The 15910-nt window shown below is 41.3% G+C and overlaps 1 protein-coding gene across 2 annotated transcripts; it reads left to right on the top strand.

The window, feature by feature from the left end:
- The first annotated feature begins 559 nt into the window (after positions 1 to 559).
- DNAJC12 (DnaJ heat shock protein family (Hsp40) member C12) lies at positions 560 to 12721 on the top strand. Of its 2 annotated transcripts, none has more exons than XM_088473922.1 (5): positions 560 to 748; positions 2808 to 2886; positions 7051 to 7187; positions 9389 to 9581; positions 12036 to 12721. In XM_088473922.1, exons 1-5 carry the CDS (start codon positions 671 to 673, stop codon positions 12128 to 12130), a joined length of 582 nt encoding a protein of 193 aa, XP_088330048.1. In that variant the 5' UTR covers positions 560 to 670; the 3' UTR covers positions 12131 to 12721. The 2 variants fall into 2 exon arrangements, with proteins under 2 accessions (XP_088330048.1, XP_088330039.1); XM_088473913.1 differs by having other exon boundaries at positions 563 to 748; positions 7048 to 7187.
- The last annotated feature ends 3189 nt before the right edge of the window (positions 12722 to 15910 follow it).

The raw sequence follows: 15910 nt of genomic DNA, 5'->3' as shown, positions 1-15910 counted from the left end.
TCGCTGGGCGTCTGCATCTTGTTCTGCGGTTGCCGTGCGTATGCATTGATTAGCATATTTTCTGTGTTTGGGTGTGTGCGTTCTCACTTGCGTTCCTTGCAGAATCAAGCCCTCTGTCCTTAAACATGCATAGTTAGCTTGATAAATACACATCTAAATAACAGAGAGGCATCTAATCAAATACTATAACCAAAAATTAATAAATCCAATAACCAATTTAAATTAATTTAATGTAACATTGCATATATTTTTTTTTGTCACACTCCAGGCATAAGGTTATGGAACTCATCGCTGCTGTAACCCTGAAACGCGCCCGTATTGCTCAATACATTGGATTGTGCAACTCCAAATAAAGCCAAGTTATTTACAGATGTTTGGTAACGTACAGTATGCTGGCTACTGTATTACTGGTCACTGCCCCCCGCTGCACCAGTGAGATAATCACATCCAGCTACTGTACATCATGTCATGTTGGTAAACAGACGTAATGTGCCCTTTTATCAACTACAAAGCCCAGGCTGCATTGCGAGTGACAGTCTCTCCCCCTTTAAAGTGCCAATAGAAAGCAACAAGTGGGGAGCTGCCCATGAAAACACAGGATTCTAGAGCTCATATATGACGGAGAAGCAGAGCTGGTCAGTACATTACTGGTTCTCATCCTGTCAGGCAGATGGAGTCTATTCTACACAGCGCAGAGTCAGTGGGAGCAGATTATTACACTCTGTTAGGATGTGATGAGCTGTCCACGGTCAGTGTGCATCTTATTCTGCTGCATGTAATTAGATATTGCCTTGTCACTTGTGCACTACATGTAGCACGATGTTTGTCATGATGCAGATGTTTTAATTGTACATAGGCATAAACTACTCATATTGGTACATCACCTATGCATCCAAACGGCAGCTGTAGCATTAACATTTCAAGGTGATGAATTAAACAGTAATTGTACAGTATGTGATGTTTCCTCACCAACTAGTACTGTTAAATGTTGGTGATTCTTAACCAATGCTTAATAATGATACTGTCCTGAAATGTTTGATCTGTTTTCCATTTACTTATTTTTCACCATTTTTATACTGTACCATATCACAATAATAGGTGTTGCTTATGCATTTTATTATTTGCTAGTTTTGTGTGTAGGTTGGGAAGTCCTTGGTTTTCTGATGATCTGCATAATGCACTTGTGTCCTGGGATTGAAGATAATTGCACTGTTTATTCTGCCTTAGATGTCATTATTCAGCTAGAAAATGCATACCACCCCCTCTATCACCAATGAGACATGATGAGGGAGTTATGTCTCTATGGCACATATACTGTAGTAGGACTTTTACTGTACAACCTGCCTTGAGCTGCTAATTCCAGCCTGATTTGTCCTCCCACAACTAGGATAACTTGTTAGGTACAGTAAAAGAGCAATGGTTTTCCTAATTTTGACCTACAGGGTCCCAAAACGTTTTGATTTTTAATGTATATTATACATGAACTATAGCAAGTCTTAAGGTGCCTACACATTATGAGATGTGGTCACGATGCGATATCGTGTCCGATTTCCTGATTTGGTGTTAATAAGTGTCCAAATTGACCCACGATCTATCGTGCATCCTAACTATTTCCAGTGCATAGTGACTGAGATTGTCAGATCTTGCCTGCAGCAGGCAAGATCTAAAGATGTGATGTACAACCAGCGGGTACGCGCATCGGCATCGTGATCGTGAGTGGACACTCACGATTAGGACATATTTTTACGATCTTTCATTCCGATGCGTCAGAAAATATTGCCTAGTGTGTAGGCACCTTTAAGCATTTAGCTTGATTTACAATGTCATTCATGGGGCTGATTGTTTGGTAACAGTTGCTATTAGAGACAGCTCACTGAATGTTCATATTCAGTAAGTCTAAATATTGTTGTTGGTTTTATGTCTTTCTCTACTGCTACTATAGTGACACTTGGGGGTCAATCCTATTCCATGCAAAGGGTGCGAGTTGCAGTTGCAACAGCATTAAAACGCTGGAGCTAAGTATCTCACTTGTGATTATGAGAGAGCCTGGAAAACATGCACTGTTTGGGGTCCTGAGGACCGAGTTTGAGAACCTGTGATCTAAGATAATACATTGATTTAAGAACGAAATGGCTAATTCAGTTTGCACCCATCACGTGCTTACCCTTAATGCTAAAATCAGCATTTTAACCAGATTGTTCAGATATTTGTGGCCTCATATGAGTGGTGATCATGACGTAAATCTGTTTGGGAGTGGATTTTATTTTATCTTTGTGGGAGCATCCAGTTGGCTGATGACAATAATCTATATGCCGGTGTGGTCACTGGCTGACCCTGTAATCCTGTCCTTTGGCCCTACTGCCATATGATGGGATCTGTGCAATTCGACCATCAACATGTGGTCTTTGGGGGGATAGAGTTGTTTTTATATATTGGTAATTAGGGAGAGTGGTGGGGCAGAGAGGGCACTAAGCTAATAAACAGTGTCCAGTGAAGAGTATACACTAAAAACAGTATATAATAAGCACACCTATATCTGCCTACATCAGTCTACACTTGTACAGGCTGTTCTAATTACTTCCTGTGCTTTTATCGTTACATCAGGTAAGTGACAATGACTAAGGGACAGTGTTTTCTGCAGAGGAGAATGAAGTGGAAAATGAATACTGACAAGTTTCTTACTGCTCAGGGAAAATAGCTGGCCATTATCTAACATCTGCAGCTTGTCCTTATTGGAATATTCAATATGACAGAAATTTTATAATAGAGAATATCAGGGGAAAATGAACATTGTTTTATTCCATCAGGTCGAACAAATCCTTGCAGAATATAAAGTTAGAGCCCTTGAATGTCATCCTGACAAACACCTCGGAAATCCGAATGCAGGTACATTTATGTTACACGTATGTTATTATACTGTGTATGGGACAGTGCACTGGCCACCATAGATTATGAATGTTAGAAGTTATTGTGGAGTTCTGTGATTATATAACAGAGCGAGGCTGTAAGATGAGGACTTTATACTGGTCACAGAAATCTGAGGTGTCCTAATAATATACAGTAGAGGGTGTAATATTTATTGCTTATAATATACAAGTTTCCCAAATGAACACTGAAGTGATGACATCAGAACTCAGATTATAAGCAACGTCTTAGCGAAATCTCTATTTATAGAGATATTGTTTATAGGTGTGTATGTTTATTAATAATAATAATAATAATTAAAAAATATATATATTATTATTATCTTTTATTTATATGGTGCCACCAAGGGCCAAATGTAATATCCTGCGATTTGCAGGAGCCGACATGATTCCAGTGAGATAGATACTATCTTTAAAGCGGCAATTACTGTAGTGTAAATGCAAAACCAACCATAGCATCATACAGGCTAACGTGACACTCAAGCAATTCACTGTAAAAAGGTTTACCGGACAGTATAAGAGGGAAAAAATATCAAACCGCAAAATATTTGCACTTGTGTATTATTACAGTATAATATATAATACTTGATGTTGGTATCTATAGTTAAGGTCCTGAAAATGGCAATTCCCTATCTGCTGACCTGGTCATCAATGAAAATTAAAATATTAGTGTTAATTAGTTTTTGCATGTCCTTATTGAATCTAGCCTTTACACTAGAACAGTGGATCTGATTCAGAGCCGTTCGCTAGATGCGATCACTCGCACGATGTGTATGCAAATTGCGTATGCAGCGATGTCGCACAGCAATGAATTAGCACGCCCAGTATTTCTTAGAGAGCGATCACATAGTGTATGCAGACACCCACCAGCCTGTTTTAAGATGCCCACTTGTGCACATCATGTCCAGGAAGTGTATGCAACCATCGGGTAACATCGGATGCTATCGCCGCGCTTGAGGTTGAACATACCATACCACAAGCACTGCGAGCACTTCAGTGTAAAAACAAGCCAGGTGATGTGTACTATGATGCTGTCTTATAATTATGCACACCTCTAATACGCTGTTGAGATGCTCAGGCACGCCTGTGTTTGCACCTCCACTCCCCGTTTTTAATGGCCAGCCCCTGTTACCACCTACAAACGGCTTCCCCTGTCACTCACTCTGCTGGGCTGTCTATCTGCAGCGAGCGAATGCATTGTGAACTTTCGCAAAGGTATGCGCATGCGCACTGCGATGTATACACATATACACACTGCATACCATCAGCAGCAGCGAGAGTATGCATCTTAGCGAGTGGGTCTGAATGAGCTCCAGTATTCCCTAAACTTGGTCCTCAAGGCACTCTAACAGTCAGAGTTTAAGGACACCCAGGCCTTAGTATTGATGGTTAAATCTAGGTGATTGGTTACATCACCTGTGCTCAAACATAGACATTCTTATAACCTAAAGGAAAAAAGGGAAAGGATTGGAATGGCGCTATCACAAGCAGCTGATTCAAGAGGACTATGGGCCTGATTCAGAGCCGGACGCAATTTGCAGACGGTCATTCAGGAAAGGGGGGTGGCTATTCAAATGAACCGTTCGCTCTTTACGGTCTGTTCACGCCTCTATGTCTGAACGAGCGAACAAAACTTGCGGTCGTTTTTTGGATAACTACGCCCCCTGGCCGCTCGCATCCTACGTCATGTCCGCTATTTATTAGATTAAACGAGTACATCGACCAGCGTATGAACTGCTCGCTATTCTTGTGGTTGGTTTTTCCTACCACAATCTTGCGAGCAGTTCTGACTATAAAATAACCCAGTGACGTGGTCAATGACGCTGCTGTATTAATTATGCACACCCATAAAACGCCCGTTTTGACCTTTAAGCACGCCTGCGTTCGGATCTCCACTCCCCGTTTACAATCTCCTTCCCCTGTTACCACCCACAAACGCCTCCTTCTGTCACTCATATTAGCAGGCATTCGCACTGACTGGTTTGCGCATGCGTATTATGATCCGTACGCATGCGCAGTTGGGCAAACATCGCTCGGAACGAACGAGCGGCCGCTTACGAGCGGCTCTGAATCAGGCCCTATGTCAGACTCCTAGCAAAGAACACAATAGTAGGAATGGGGGTTTGAACAGCGCTAATATTACTAATAAAATAGGTGTGGTATACTGAAATATCACTAGAGTAAGAAAATGAGATAAAACACGCTGAATGTATAGAAACAATCAAAAAGTAACTAATATTGGTGAAAATATGCTCATCGGCTCTCCTATTCAATAGTCTCATATGGCTTGGTTCACAATGTATGAGTAGTTAATACATAAAAAAACATTACATAAAAATCAATATGTAGAAATCAAAGCATAAAAATCAAGGAACAATAGTATTCTGATCTTGAAATATTGATAAATTATCTCAGTCTATTTAGATCCATTGTCTGTAAGAAGATATGAAAGAATATAAAATGACAAAGTCATATAGTAAATAGCAGCGTTCATATAAAAAGAATGGAGTCAGATGTCAGGGCAATCTGGATGATTATCCAGCAAAACAAACTGAATATATTACCAGCCTTCAGAAGTAGTCCGTTTTTGGTAAGCTATATATCCTGCTCAGCAGATGGACAACAATGTAGGTGGCTGAAAGAGTGTAGAAGATGCTGGTCCGGAACCTCCCGTATAGTCTCCAATCCAATAAGATATTCAAGGGGTGCTAAACGCGTCTCTTTGCGGTAAACCCCCACAACTTCGTCAGTAGCTTGATAAAGAATAATCCGAAAATGGGGTTTATATACCCTTGCACTGATTGTGAATAGGGAGCAGCAGCTTCACTCTCCCTTTTTTCCCTTTACTAACCGGAACCTAGACTGTAATGGTGCTTACACACTGCACAATATGAATGATAACGATATCGATCATATCGTTATCATTCATATCGTGCATTTTTCGGTGCCTCCAACCCAGCAAGGACCTGCGATGCGCGGGCACGTATGGACGATAAAGATATCGTCCATCGACCGTGCATGCAGGCCAACCTGGTCGATATCGACCAGGTTACTATAGGGATCTGCGATCGTAGATCGCGGGTCGCTGGGCGTCGTTGGTGGTGTGCTGGATGATCGATATCGATCATCCAGCACTCCGGGAAGGTGCATGGAGATCGTTCAGCGATATCGTTATCGCTGACGATCATCCCGTGTGTATGCACCATTAGGATGCCTTGAGGACCAGGTTTAGGAAATACAACTCTAGAACATATGTAATCACAGCTGAGGCAGTACTTTCTGATTTGCCTCGCACATTGTTTTAACAAATGCACCAAGTTTTATTACCATCGTCTGATCGCGAGGACTTGAATGCACTTTGTGGGAGGGTACTTTGGGGGGGCAGGTGTATTGCGTCTGTTTCAGGAGCATATCTGTGCCTGCGACTGCAAATTTGTATGCAGTGGTTAAGGCTCCGGCGGTTTATTTCTGATGGACGTTCTGATGACCATAGGGTTGCTCAGAACATCAATGGTGCGACCGATGGTGTGTCTCAAGCCCGCAGGCAGGTGCTGCTAGTTGGTGTCACAATATAAATCCTAGTGGCTGTGAAATTTACATATTTTCGTACAACAACTACATATGGAATCGACGCTGCAACGGGATTTGCGTCCACCTCTTAATCAGGCCTTCAGTTATTAGTCGCGGAATAAGCTTTGATCTCTGACTGCTGCTTAACAGCCTGTATTTTGATTTCTACTTCATTTCGTTATTCTTTTTGTGAAACATAATAAGCTATTTTCTGCATATTTCTACCTGGCCAATGCTATTTGTAGTCATGACCTACAGTATAACAATTTAAAGTATCATTGTTATATTTTGCCTCTCTTGTAGCACCAGTTATGTCTGTTTAGCTTATTTTTGCCAACGTGTGTAATAACTTCACCATTCCACAGACAGTATACAACATGACCTTTTTAAACCTCTACAATGTCTGTTGAATCTATCTCCTAATGTAAGCGTGCAATGACGCGATTCTAGTCAAATGATCAGCATTTCTAACTGAAATTATAGCTTTATAAAGCTGTGCTAAACGGTCAGTTTCATGGTGTCTTCAGTGACTGAAATGATTACTGTTTTGTAGTAGAAGAGTTTCAGAAGCTTCAGCAAGCCAAAGACACCCTAACACATGAGGATAGTCGTTCACATTACGATTACTGGAGGCGAAGCAAAATCATGATTCCATTTCCGCAATGGGAATCTCTGAACGATTCTTTAAAAATGGTAGGTTATAATGTAATATTCTCTCTGAACAATTTGCCTTTATGAGCGTAAGAAGAGAACATTGTGTTCCAGAAAACAAACAAATGGCAGTGGAGGGTTAATGTAACCATGGATGTCTGTGACTCCATTTGTCTGGATTTAATTTCACAAACATGTCAGGATGCGGTTATCCTGTGACCCAGCAAATGGTGAAATCTTATTGGTGAAAGAGTCTTTTATTGGCACATATCTGTGTTTTGAATGTGTAATGTGCTAGTTTACAATCATTTTCTTTGCTGGGATTAAATGGTATCAATATCCTGTGCCTTCACATAGTAAATCAAATATTTCCTAATCTATGGTTTGTAGTCATTTGTACAAACTGGTCACTGCGCTGCAATAACCCTCCATTGTTTGTTTTATTTTGTACTCACTGCTGTCACTTTACTCTGGCATTGGAATAAACTGCCGTACGTCTGTACAGAGGATTGGCTACAATATACTGTTGACTTATGTGTTTCTAAGGAAAAAGTAGTCTTGCATGGTGCAGATCAATAACAGACTAGTAACATTCAGAATAGGAATAGTTTTATTTTATGCATCCCAAATGATCAGTATAACCAGATAGTGTCCCAAAACCCAACTTCTAGCAGCCTGTCACAAAATAGGGTGTCACAAGCAGAGCTAGAGATACAGAGGAAAGCTAAGGATACTTATACTTATGTATATAGAGAGCAGCCCTCTGCCTGGTGAGGCAGATACGGGTGGAACAGAAATGCAGATTGTCAGGTCTCAAATGATATCTAGGATCGTAGAAATTGCTGGAAAGTCTGCTGGTTACAAGGTAGCAGACACAGGATAGCCAGGGAACAAGGACTGAAGATACACAGGATAGCCAAGTCAGGAACAAGGACTATAGATTCACAGGGTAGCCAGTTCAGAAACAATGCATTGTTAAAAATAAACGTCTGGAAAAATGCTTTATTTAAATAAATAAAGCATTTTTTCAATCATTACTCCCTGTGATCACCATCCATGGCGATAGAGGTAAGAGAATTGCGGCAGTACTACCACAATCTTTCTTAAATAGGCTTCCCTATGCATTATGACTCTTCTCCAGCCCCTGAATAGATAGAGAGAAGCCCAATTGTTGGGGAAAATGTTGATTAAATATTCCCCTACCCCCTGACACAGCCAGGGCCCCCTCTCCTTTACAATGTGATGGCCATTGGATTTAGCACCCAGGACCCAGTGGAAAAGGTGTATCTTTGATGCAGCGTAGCTTAGCTGGATGCTGTATTATTCAGGCATTAATTGGATTTTGCTATTACAGATGATAAAAGTGAGGAATATCATTATTTCAGATTGAGTCGTTTTTCTTGTAGTACACCCATCATGGGATGGTGAGCGTAACAGGAGGATTGCGGCAGTACATTTACTACAGCAATGCTGTAACAGGGCACTTCTGCACCCTGGGCTTGACCCATACCTCAAGCACATGTGATGTCATGAAGTCACAGAAGATAGAACTGGGATCTGGGCACATCCTAAGAGCTTGTTGGGTGGCTATGCATGCTGCATGGTGCCCTTCCAGGCATAACAGCAAGACAAATATAAAGCAATGGTGTTATTTCCTTGGCCAACCAGCAGGAGTGCTGAGGGGAGAGTGGGAGGGGCTGTCTTCATTTACAATGATGGGAAACTGTCTAGGGCACTCCCTGGAGTACAACTGGGTACACACTAAACAATATATTATACGATATGTTGTTTTGGGGAGAATCAAACCAACAAATTGTCCATATCGTCCAGTGTGTACGCACTATTGCGCGCTCCTATGCGTTGTTTGTCGCATCTTCACATCTGCCTGCAGTGAAGGCCAATCTGAAAATACAGCGGCCATCACCATGCTTCTGGATGTGGCCAGGGAGCGATATATCGGGCAGTCGTACACCAGATGGTGCAATGTGTACGTACCTCCAGTGCCGTTGTATCTATCGTCGCTGGGTACACACATTGTCTAGTGTGTACCCAGCTTTAGTGCCGACACTGCTCATAAGGCTTTTTGGTCTCTCATTTCTATTTACCTCAAAGTTAAAGTGTTCTTGAAAGGATAGTAAAATCATATAAAGCTTCTACGCAAGGTTCTGTTGGTGTACACTGTAGAAACAGAGTGTGTTCATTGCCCCGTCAGCAAGTCGCCTTACAGATTTGTTTATTTTTAGTCAATGCATTGGGCTGTTCAGAACAAAAAAGAAGCTATGCTGGAGGCACCAGCCACGTCCTCAGTAGAAGCACATGATGAGATTTCATTTACCGCTGAAGAAAAGAAAAATCAAATCAGGGATGAATACAAGGATCACATTTTGGAGAAAGCCCCAGCAGATATAGATTTGCTGCCTGCTAAAAGTCCTGAAGGTAACAACAAAATTAAATAAACGGTTGAATTGATGTGAACTTTGAGCTACTTGGCTTCAGGTTGTTTAAGATGTTACTTAAACCATTTCATCATAAATTCTTAAGATGTTATTTATATTTCATTAGTTTAAAAATAAATGAATGTAGTCGAGTATGTGACATAAGTGTGTTTTGCATCATGTATTAATTCACTTAGCAGATAGTAAACTGGTATGAGGATGAGAGAGGGTGAATGCAGAGCAGATAGACTAATAGAATAAGCATGTATCGGCATCGTACTTATCTCTGCACTAAGATATGTTTTGTATTGCCGCTAATCAATGTATACATAATACAGTCTATGGAGGGGTCTTGCAGTAAATGGCCCCACAAACGATTGTGTACCGATGATGTTATATGTAATGCGCTTGCACAATGTGTCAATGGTGCACTTGATTTTTACATTAAGCCGACTGCGCATTACAAAAAGTTTCTACAGAAGGAGTACCCAGGGGTGGTTGTGGCACTGTAAGTGTCAAGCCTGATATTGATTGTCCTCGGTTGCGGGTTCTGTGGCCAGGGGGCTAGGGTGAGCTGGTGGCAGAAGACGAGGTGTAAGTATATAAGTCTTCCTCATAGACCGCTCCCAGGTGTTGGCGAGACCTAGCCTGAGGCGCGGAGTCTAGTCCACTTGAAGGTATTCACCAGTGGCCCCTCCAAGCGGTATATGGGTTTCACTGCACCAAGTGAACATGTTGCGGCCCTCAGGGTAGGTACCTGTGAGAAAAGCGAGGAGACAAGATACTAAAATATAGGTGAAGACACTGGCTAAACAGAGGGGCTGTAAACGTAGTATTGAGAAGTGGTGGTGGAGGTGCTCCGGAGGGAAGACTCAAGGATACGAGTAACCGCTGCGGTGAAACTGACGCTAAGTATCGATGAGAAATGACTCTGGTCTTCAAGGAGCAATAGATAGCTACACCAGGAATCCAGACGTAGATTAACGATGGGGACAGCACCGGAGATCCTGATGGGTACCTTGTACCGGGAATCCAGACGCTGAACATCCATGGGTAGCTGCACTGTGAATCCAGACATAATTCCCGATCCACGCAACAGGTAACAACCAAGATGGTTGTTATCTCCCGAATGAAACTCTCAGATGCGGCTTCTGCCTTTGTAGAGCTGAATCTGAGCGTTCATTGTCTGAGAGAGGTCAATGGATGGCTCCTCCATTGAAGTCAATGGAGAGGCACAGGTTACTAAAGTTTGTTCTGTGGTTCCCACCATTGACTTAAATGGTCTGACTAGTGGCCAGGGCTTATGCTGCTGCTGGGGAGTCCGGTGAAAGGGCTCCCATTGCTGTGGCATCAGCCCCCCACTAGAAAGGGTCTGGTGCTGGTTCTGGGAATTACAGGGGGACCTTATGCATATTTTTCCCCTGTAATTCCAGAACCAGGACTGGTTCCCAGAGCCCAGTGCTGGTTGTACTAAGTACAGTGGAAGTACAGTGGAAGCCTACGCATGTTTTTCCCTGTACTTAGACAACCAGGACTAGCTATGAAAAGTCCAGGGCTGGTTCTGTTTTAGGGGGGGACCCCACATCAATTTTAACAAAAAACTTAACCCTTACAACACACTTTCCATTCATAAACATACACAAATCACACTGATTTGTGTATGTTGGAATGCAACTCGCAGCTCTGGAGGTGGTGCATTTAAAACTTCTATTGAGTCCCCGATTTGAGTGTAAAATGGTCGAATTGAGCAAAACGAATAATGGTAAAATCCTGATTTAGGCATGAAAGAGTGAAAAGTACTTCCGAATAGAGCCGATGGTGATATCATTTCTATTGCAAAAAACGTCCGAATTAGCGGCATTAAACCACTCGATTTCAAACTCAAAACTAACACAAATCACTCGCCTTTAATGATAGTAAATTCCCAATTTGCAAAAAAGTAATATTTTTACATGAGAATGCAAATCGGGACCAACACAAATCTTAATAAATTTACCCCTAGGACTCATCTCATTGGCCCTTATAAGTGTACCTGTTTCTTACACACAGTGGAGACAGCTATTTTCTGTGCCACATGTATGAGGACAGGAGGCAACGACATTTCCAAAGCACACTGCCTTGTCTTGGATATGGTACAACCCACACCACCAATATCCCCAAACATTGGTCTGGGATTTAAGTTTCCAAACTGCTGGATACTAAACCCTGCGGTTTGGAGATGACTATCATCAGCAATGGCCCAAAGTAGTTTATTTTTACAAATAAATTAGCATTTTTCTTAATTTAGTTTATCTTCCTTCATGATGTCACTCTTATCCAAAAACAAAACTACAAATATCCAGTAATATACTGGTGGGAGTGTCTATATCCAGGCTTTGCAAACAGTGTTATCACTTATTGTATGTAACTCTGCTGCACAGTTACCAACAGTTTGCTCTCTCGTGTTTGCCTATAGGAAGCCCAGACAAGACATTCTGCCTCCTGCGCTTCCGCTGGTCGGCTGAGGCTCCCTCAGATCTTCTTCGGAAATTCAGAAATTATGAAATCTAAACTCCTTTCCCTGAACTATTACACTTAAACCATGACTATTTATTATCTGTAATTGTGAATAGTATTTTATTGCATGGAATCTAATTTTATTTTATTTAAAAAATATTCTACAAAATATTTTGACTGGCTCCTGAAGACTAATAACTATATTATGACATTTTCATTAGTTATGCTATTATTATACAGTATATTGCTAGACATAATGTATGTAAGAGAATCTTTTATTTAATCTAATGTCTTAGTTATTGTCAGTCACTTGTGTTTTTGTTATGCTTATATTCAAATGTCCCTGGCAGTTTTATGCACTAATTTGAATATTACTGAGAGTTTGTCTTATGTTTAATAATAATATTTAACTAGTGATGCAGTATATAAGAAAAGGATCCTTTATGAACTTGTATAAGCGCAATGAATTTCTATTCATCCGATTGTTCATCTAGAGTTTATTGTATTCGTAACCAGACATTACCGCGCATTGCTGAGAATTCAATATGCCTTACTTTGACTGTTTAGTATGTGTTTGTACTTAAGATTAAATTGATTTCGGACCATATTCCTATTTAATGATGTAATAAAACAATTGGCACAAAATGATCTACTTAAAGGTGATTATGTTTAGGAACTGTTGAATTGCAAGCATGGTAAATGTAGGAAAAGTGAGATGTAATCCAGTCACAGATATATTTTCAACATTTTATAAACTAATGTGCGTTTTAGAATACTTCTGCCATATTCATACTTGCCAACAGCTGTGTAATAGCCGGCCAAGGTCTATCCCGTCTCTGATATGGCTCCAACGGCAGGGAAGGAACAGACCAGCCGGCAGGGATGGAGGAACACTTTGTGTTGGGAACAACGGGGTAAGTATAGAGTGGGGACGAGTCAGGATGGAGCAGGATGGAATGGAGGGGGCAAGAAAGGTGCTGAGCAAGCTCAGGAGGGGGCAGAGTGAGCAGGTGGCGGACCAAGGTGACCTGACATATGCCAAGTCTCTTTACTAGTTTTAAAATAATTTCCCATTTCACAACTAAGAAGGTGTATTGTTTAGATTAAGCTTCCTGTCTTAAATTCTCCTTTGAGGTATTTATTGAACTTGGTTAGGGTGAATCGTACAGTGAATACACGGTTAAGGGAATTCTCATATTAAAGGGGATGGTGTATGTAAAATATATAACATAAAAACTATTTTGGGACATGTTCCATCATTATTACAAGGTATACTTTTAAATTACATTTTTGGTTTACAGATTGAACGAATAGTTAGAATTTTACAAACTAAAACCAGGAGAGGTGTAGAAATTACCAGTGAACGATGCACAATGCTGGCAAATGAACAGACAAGTCCAGTAAAGAATAACGTGATTTACATCAATAACACATAGTCAATAGATTTAGTGTAAGATTGTATATACTTAAATTTAGTATTACTGTATTAAACCTGAAAATGTTCATTCATTGGTAGTGTTCATTCACTGGCGGATTCACCCTATAATGTAATATATTTTCCATTTGAAACAGTAAAATCTATACAGTATAAAATAAAGTTCCTGGTAGGCGTCTGACTGTTCGGGCTTATCTTGAGAACCACTGGACGGATGTTGAGGCAGTTTTCACTATTCTATAGAGCATTTGTTGAGGAAGGTTTAGGTGTATGAAACATTAATATATGACAAAAGGGAGCTGAGCAGTGACGATTTTAGTGAAGCAAATCAATGAAATAATGGATGTCCGAGTGCTTTTTTGGCTTATGCTGCCTAAACAGTTAAAGATATATCACAAGGATGGATTTTATATTATACCATGTAGAGATTGATATGTATTATCTGGATTGTCCAGAAAAATAGATGTAAGCCCTGTTTACTGATACAAAATGTTATTTTTTAACTTTTTTTACCGTTCCTAATTATTTTATGTAAGAAACAATTCTTTAATTTCAAACGAGTCCAATTCCAGGTAAGAGTCTACTTTGGCATGACAATAATTACAGCACAGGGACAGACACACAGGGCCATATTCAATTTGGCTGCAAAAAGTCGAAATCGGCGATAAATTATCGCCGATGATGTCATTTCGCATGTTTCAATTATCCCCCTATTCAATTACAAAGACTTTTCGCCAGTGCGAAAAGTCTTTGTAAAAAAAACGGGGATAAGTTTTCACCATGTTTTACATGGCGAAAAAAAGTGCAGAATTTGGGTTTAGGGGTGCAGGCTTAAAAAAAATAGCCTGCACTGGGAATGTTCCCTAAAAAATTTATGTTTAATTTTGGGGTGAAAAAAAAAAAGTGGGACAAATTTCTAAAGTACTGTAATTAATTCCAGAGGGGTTCCCATGTATGCGGCAGGTGTTTTACAGAATGCGGGTAGTAGCGGCAGGTGCATTTTTGCAGAATTTTGAAAAATAACTTTAGGGACTTAAAAATATGCTTACACCCATTTTCATGTACCCCAAATTTGATGGGCATAGTTTTTTTTGCAAAAAAAAAATCTAAGTGCTATTCTTCACCCCTTCTTCATAGCCGCAATTATGCACCTGCCGCGGCTATTACAAACCCTGACTTCCTTCTGCAGACAAAAATGGGGGTACCCATAGTGATTCCCCATGTCTAGACATCTTTAGGGGGTCCCAGGAACAATTACCGAAAATTTACGTTGTTTGTCGAAACTTTCCGCCGTCTCCCGTTTTCGTTGATTCCTAATTGAATACGGGGTTAAAGCGGGCACGCGCCCGATACATTATCCCCGGAAAACCTCCGATATGGAGCGAAAAGTCCATCAAGGACTTTTCACTCACATATTGAATACCCCCCATAATGTGGCTGGAGTTGACCTAAGTGGAGTCTGTTTTTCTCATGGACAACTGAACGTGGCCCTTTTGTGTGTCACGTCAAAACTAAATCTTAAAAGGCAATCTTATAAGACCTCAATTAAAAAAGAATATTGCCATAAATTCAGAATTGCTCCCGTGCGAAGCCGAGGTGGGTCGCTAGTGAAGTTTTAAAGCCCAAAGTACAAGAGTAGGTGACAACAACTGTGGTAACAACTGTACATAGAAGATGTTAGCTTGAGCTGTACAGCCAATATTGAAAATATGAACATTCCAGGCTCATGCGGAGTTGGACGTGGTTTGCACATAAATCACAAGTATAAAATGCATACTGAAAAAAGGCACATTGTGCTTAGCATGCAAAGCTGCCTGTATGTACTAGATATATCCAGCCTGCATGTGTAGCAGGAATCAATATGATTTACCACCAGCCGCATGGCCGGCGGTTCAAATTCTGACAGCGGCAGCCCGGCAGGGGTGAAAATTCCGATCGTCCAAAGGTAAGTATCTACTAACCCATTTCTACCCCCTAACCCTCCCTTAGGGGTGCCTAACCCTAACCTCCCCCCCAAGTACCTAACCCTACTCCCCCCTCTAAGTGCCTAAACCTAACCCCCCCTCCTAACCTCCCCCCCAAGTGCCTAACCCTAATCCCCCCTCTAAGTGCCTAAACCTAACCCCCCCTTTCCCGCAGCCTAAACCTAAGTCCCCCGGGGAGGTATCTAAGCCTAACCCCCCCACCCCCTAGCCTAACCCTAACCTCCTGGGGGGGGGGTGCCTAACTCTAAGTCCCCCCCAGGAGCCCCTAAGCGGCTGTCCCCCCCCCCTGCGGCTGTCCGCGCCCAGCTTACCTTCGATCGGTAAACCGGGTGTCGGGCTCCCGGCGTTGGTCTAATGACAAGCGATGGGATTTCGACACCTGTCATTAGACCCCTGCCGGGATTAGACAGTCGG

This window comes from Taudactylus pleione, unplaced genomic scaffold (genome assembly GCF_031769625.1).
Source record: "Taudactylus pleione unplaced genomic scaffold, aTauple2 ptg000016l, whole genome shotgun sequence".
NCBI lineage: Eukaryota > Metazoa > Chordata > Amphibia > Anura > Myobatrachidae > Taudactylus > Taudactylus pleione.
Note: the sequence above shows the minus strand (reverse complement) of the source record. Positions and strands in the feature narration are given on the sequence as shown.

Excerpts from the sequence above, each read along its gene's own strand:
- DNAJC12 (XM_088473913.1), top strand. The coding sequence starts at position 671 with ATGGAGTCTATTCTACACAGCGCAGAGTCAGTGGGAGCAGATTATTAC. Across the intron at positions 749-2,807 it reads GATGTGATGAGCTGTCCACG|GTCGAACAAATCCTTGCAGA; the intron begins GTCAGTGTGCAT and ends TTATTCCATCAG. Across the intron at positions 9,582-12,035 it reads GCCTGCTAAAAGTCCTGAAG|GAAGCCCAGACAAGACATTC; the intron begins GTAACAACAAAA and ends GTTTGCCTATAG.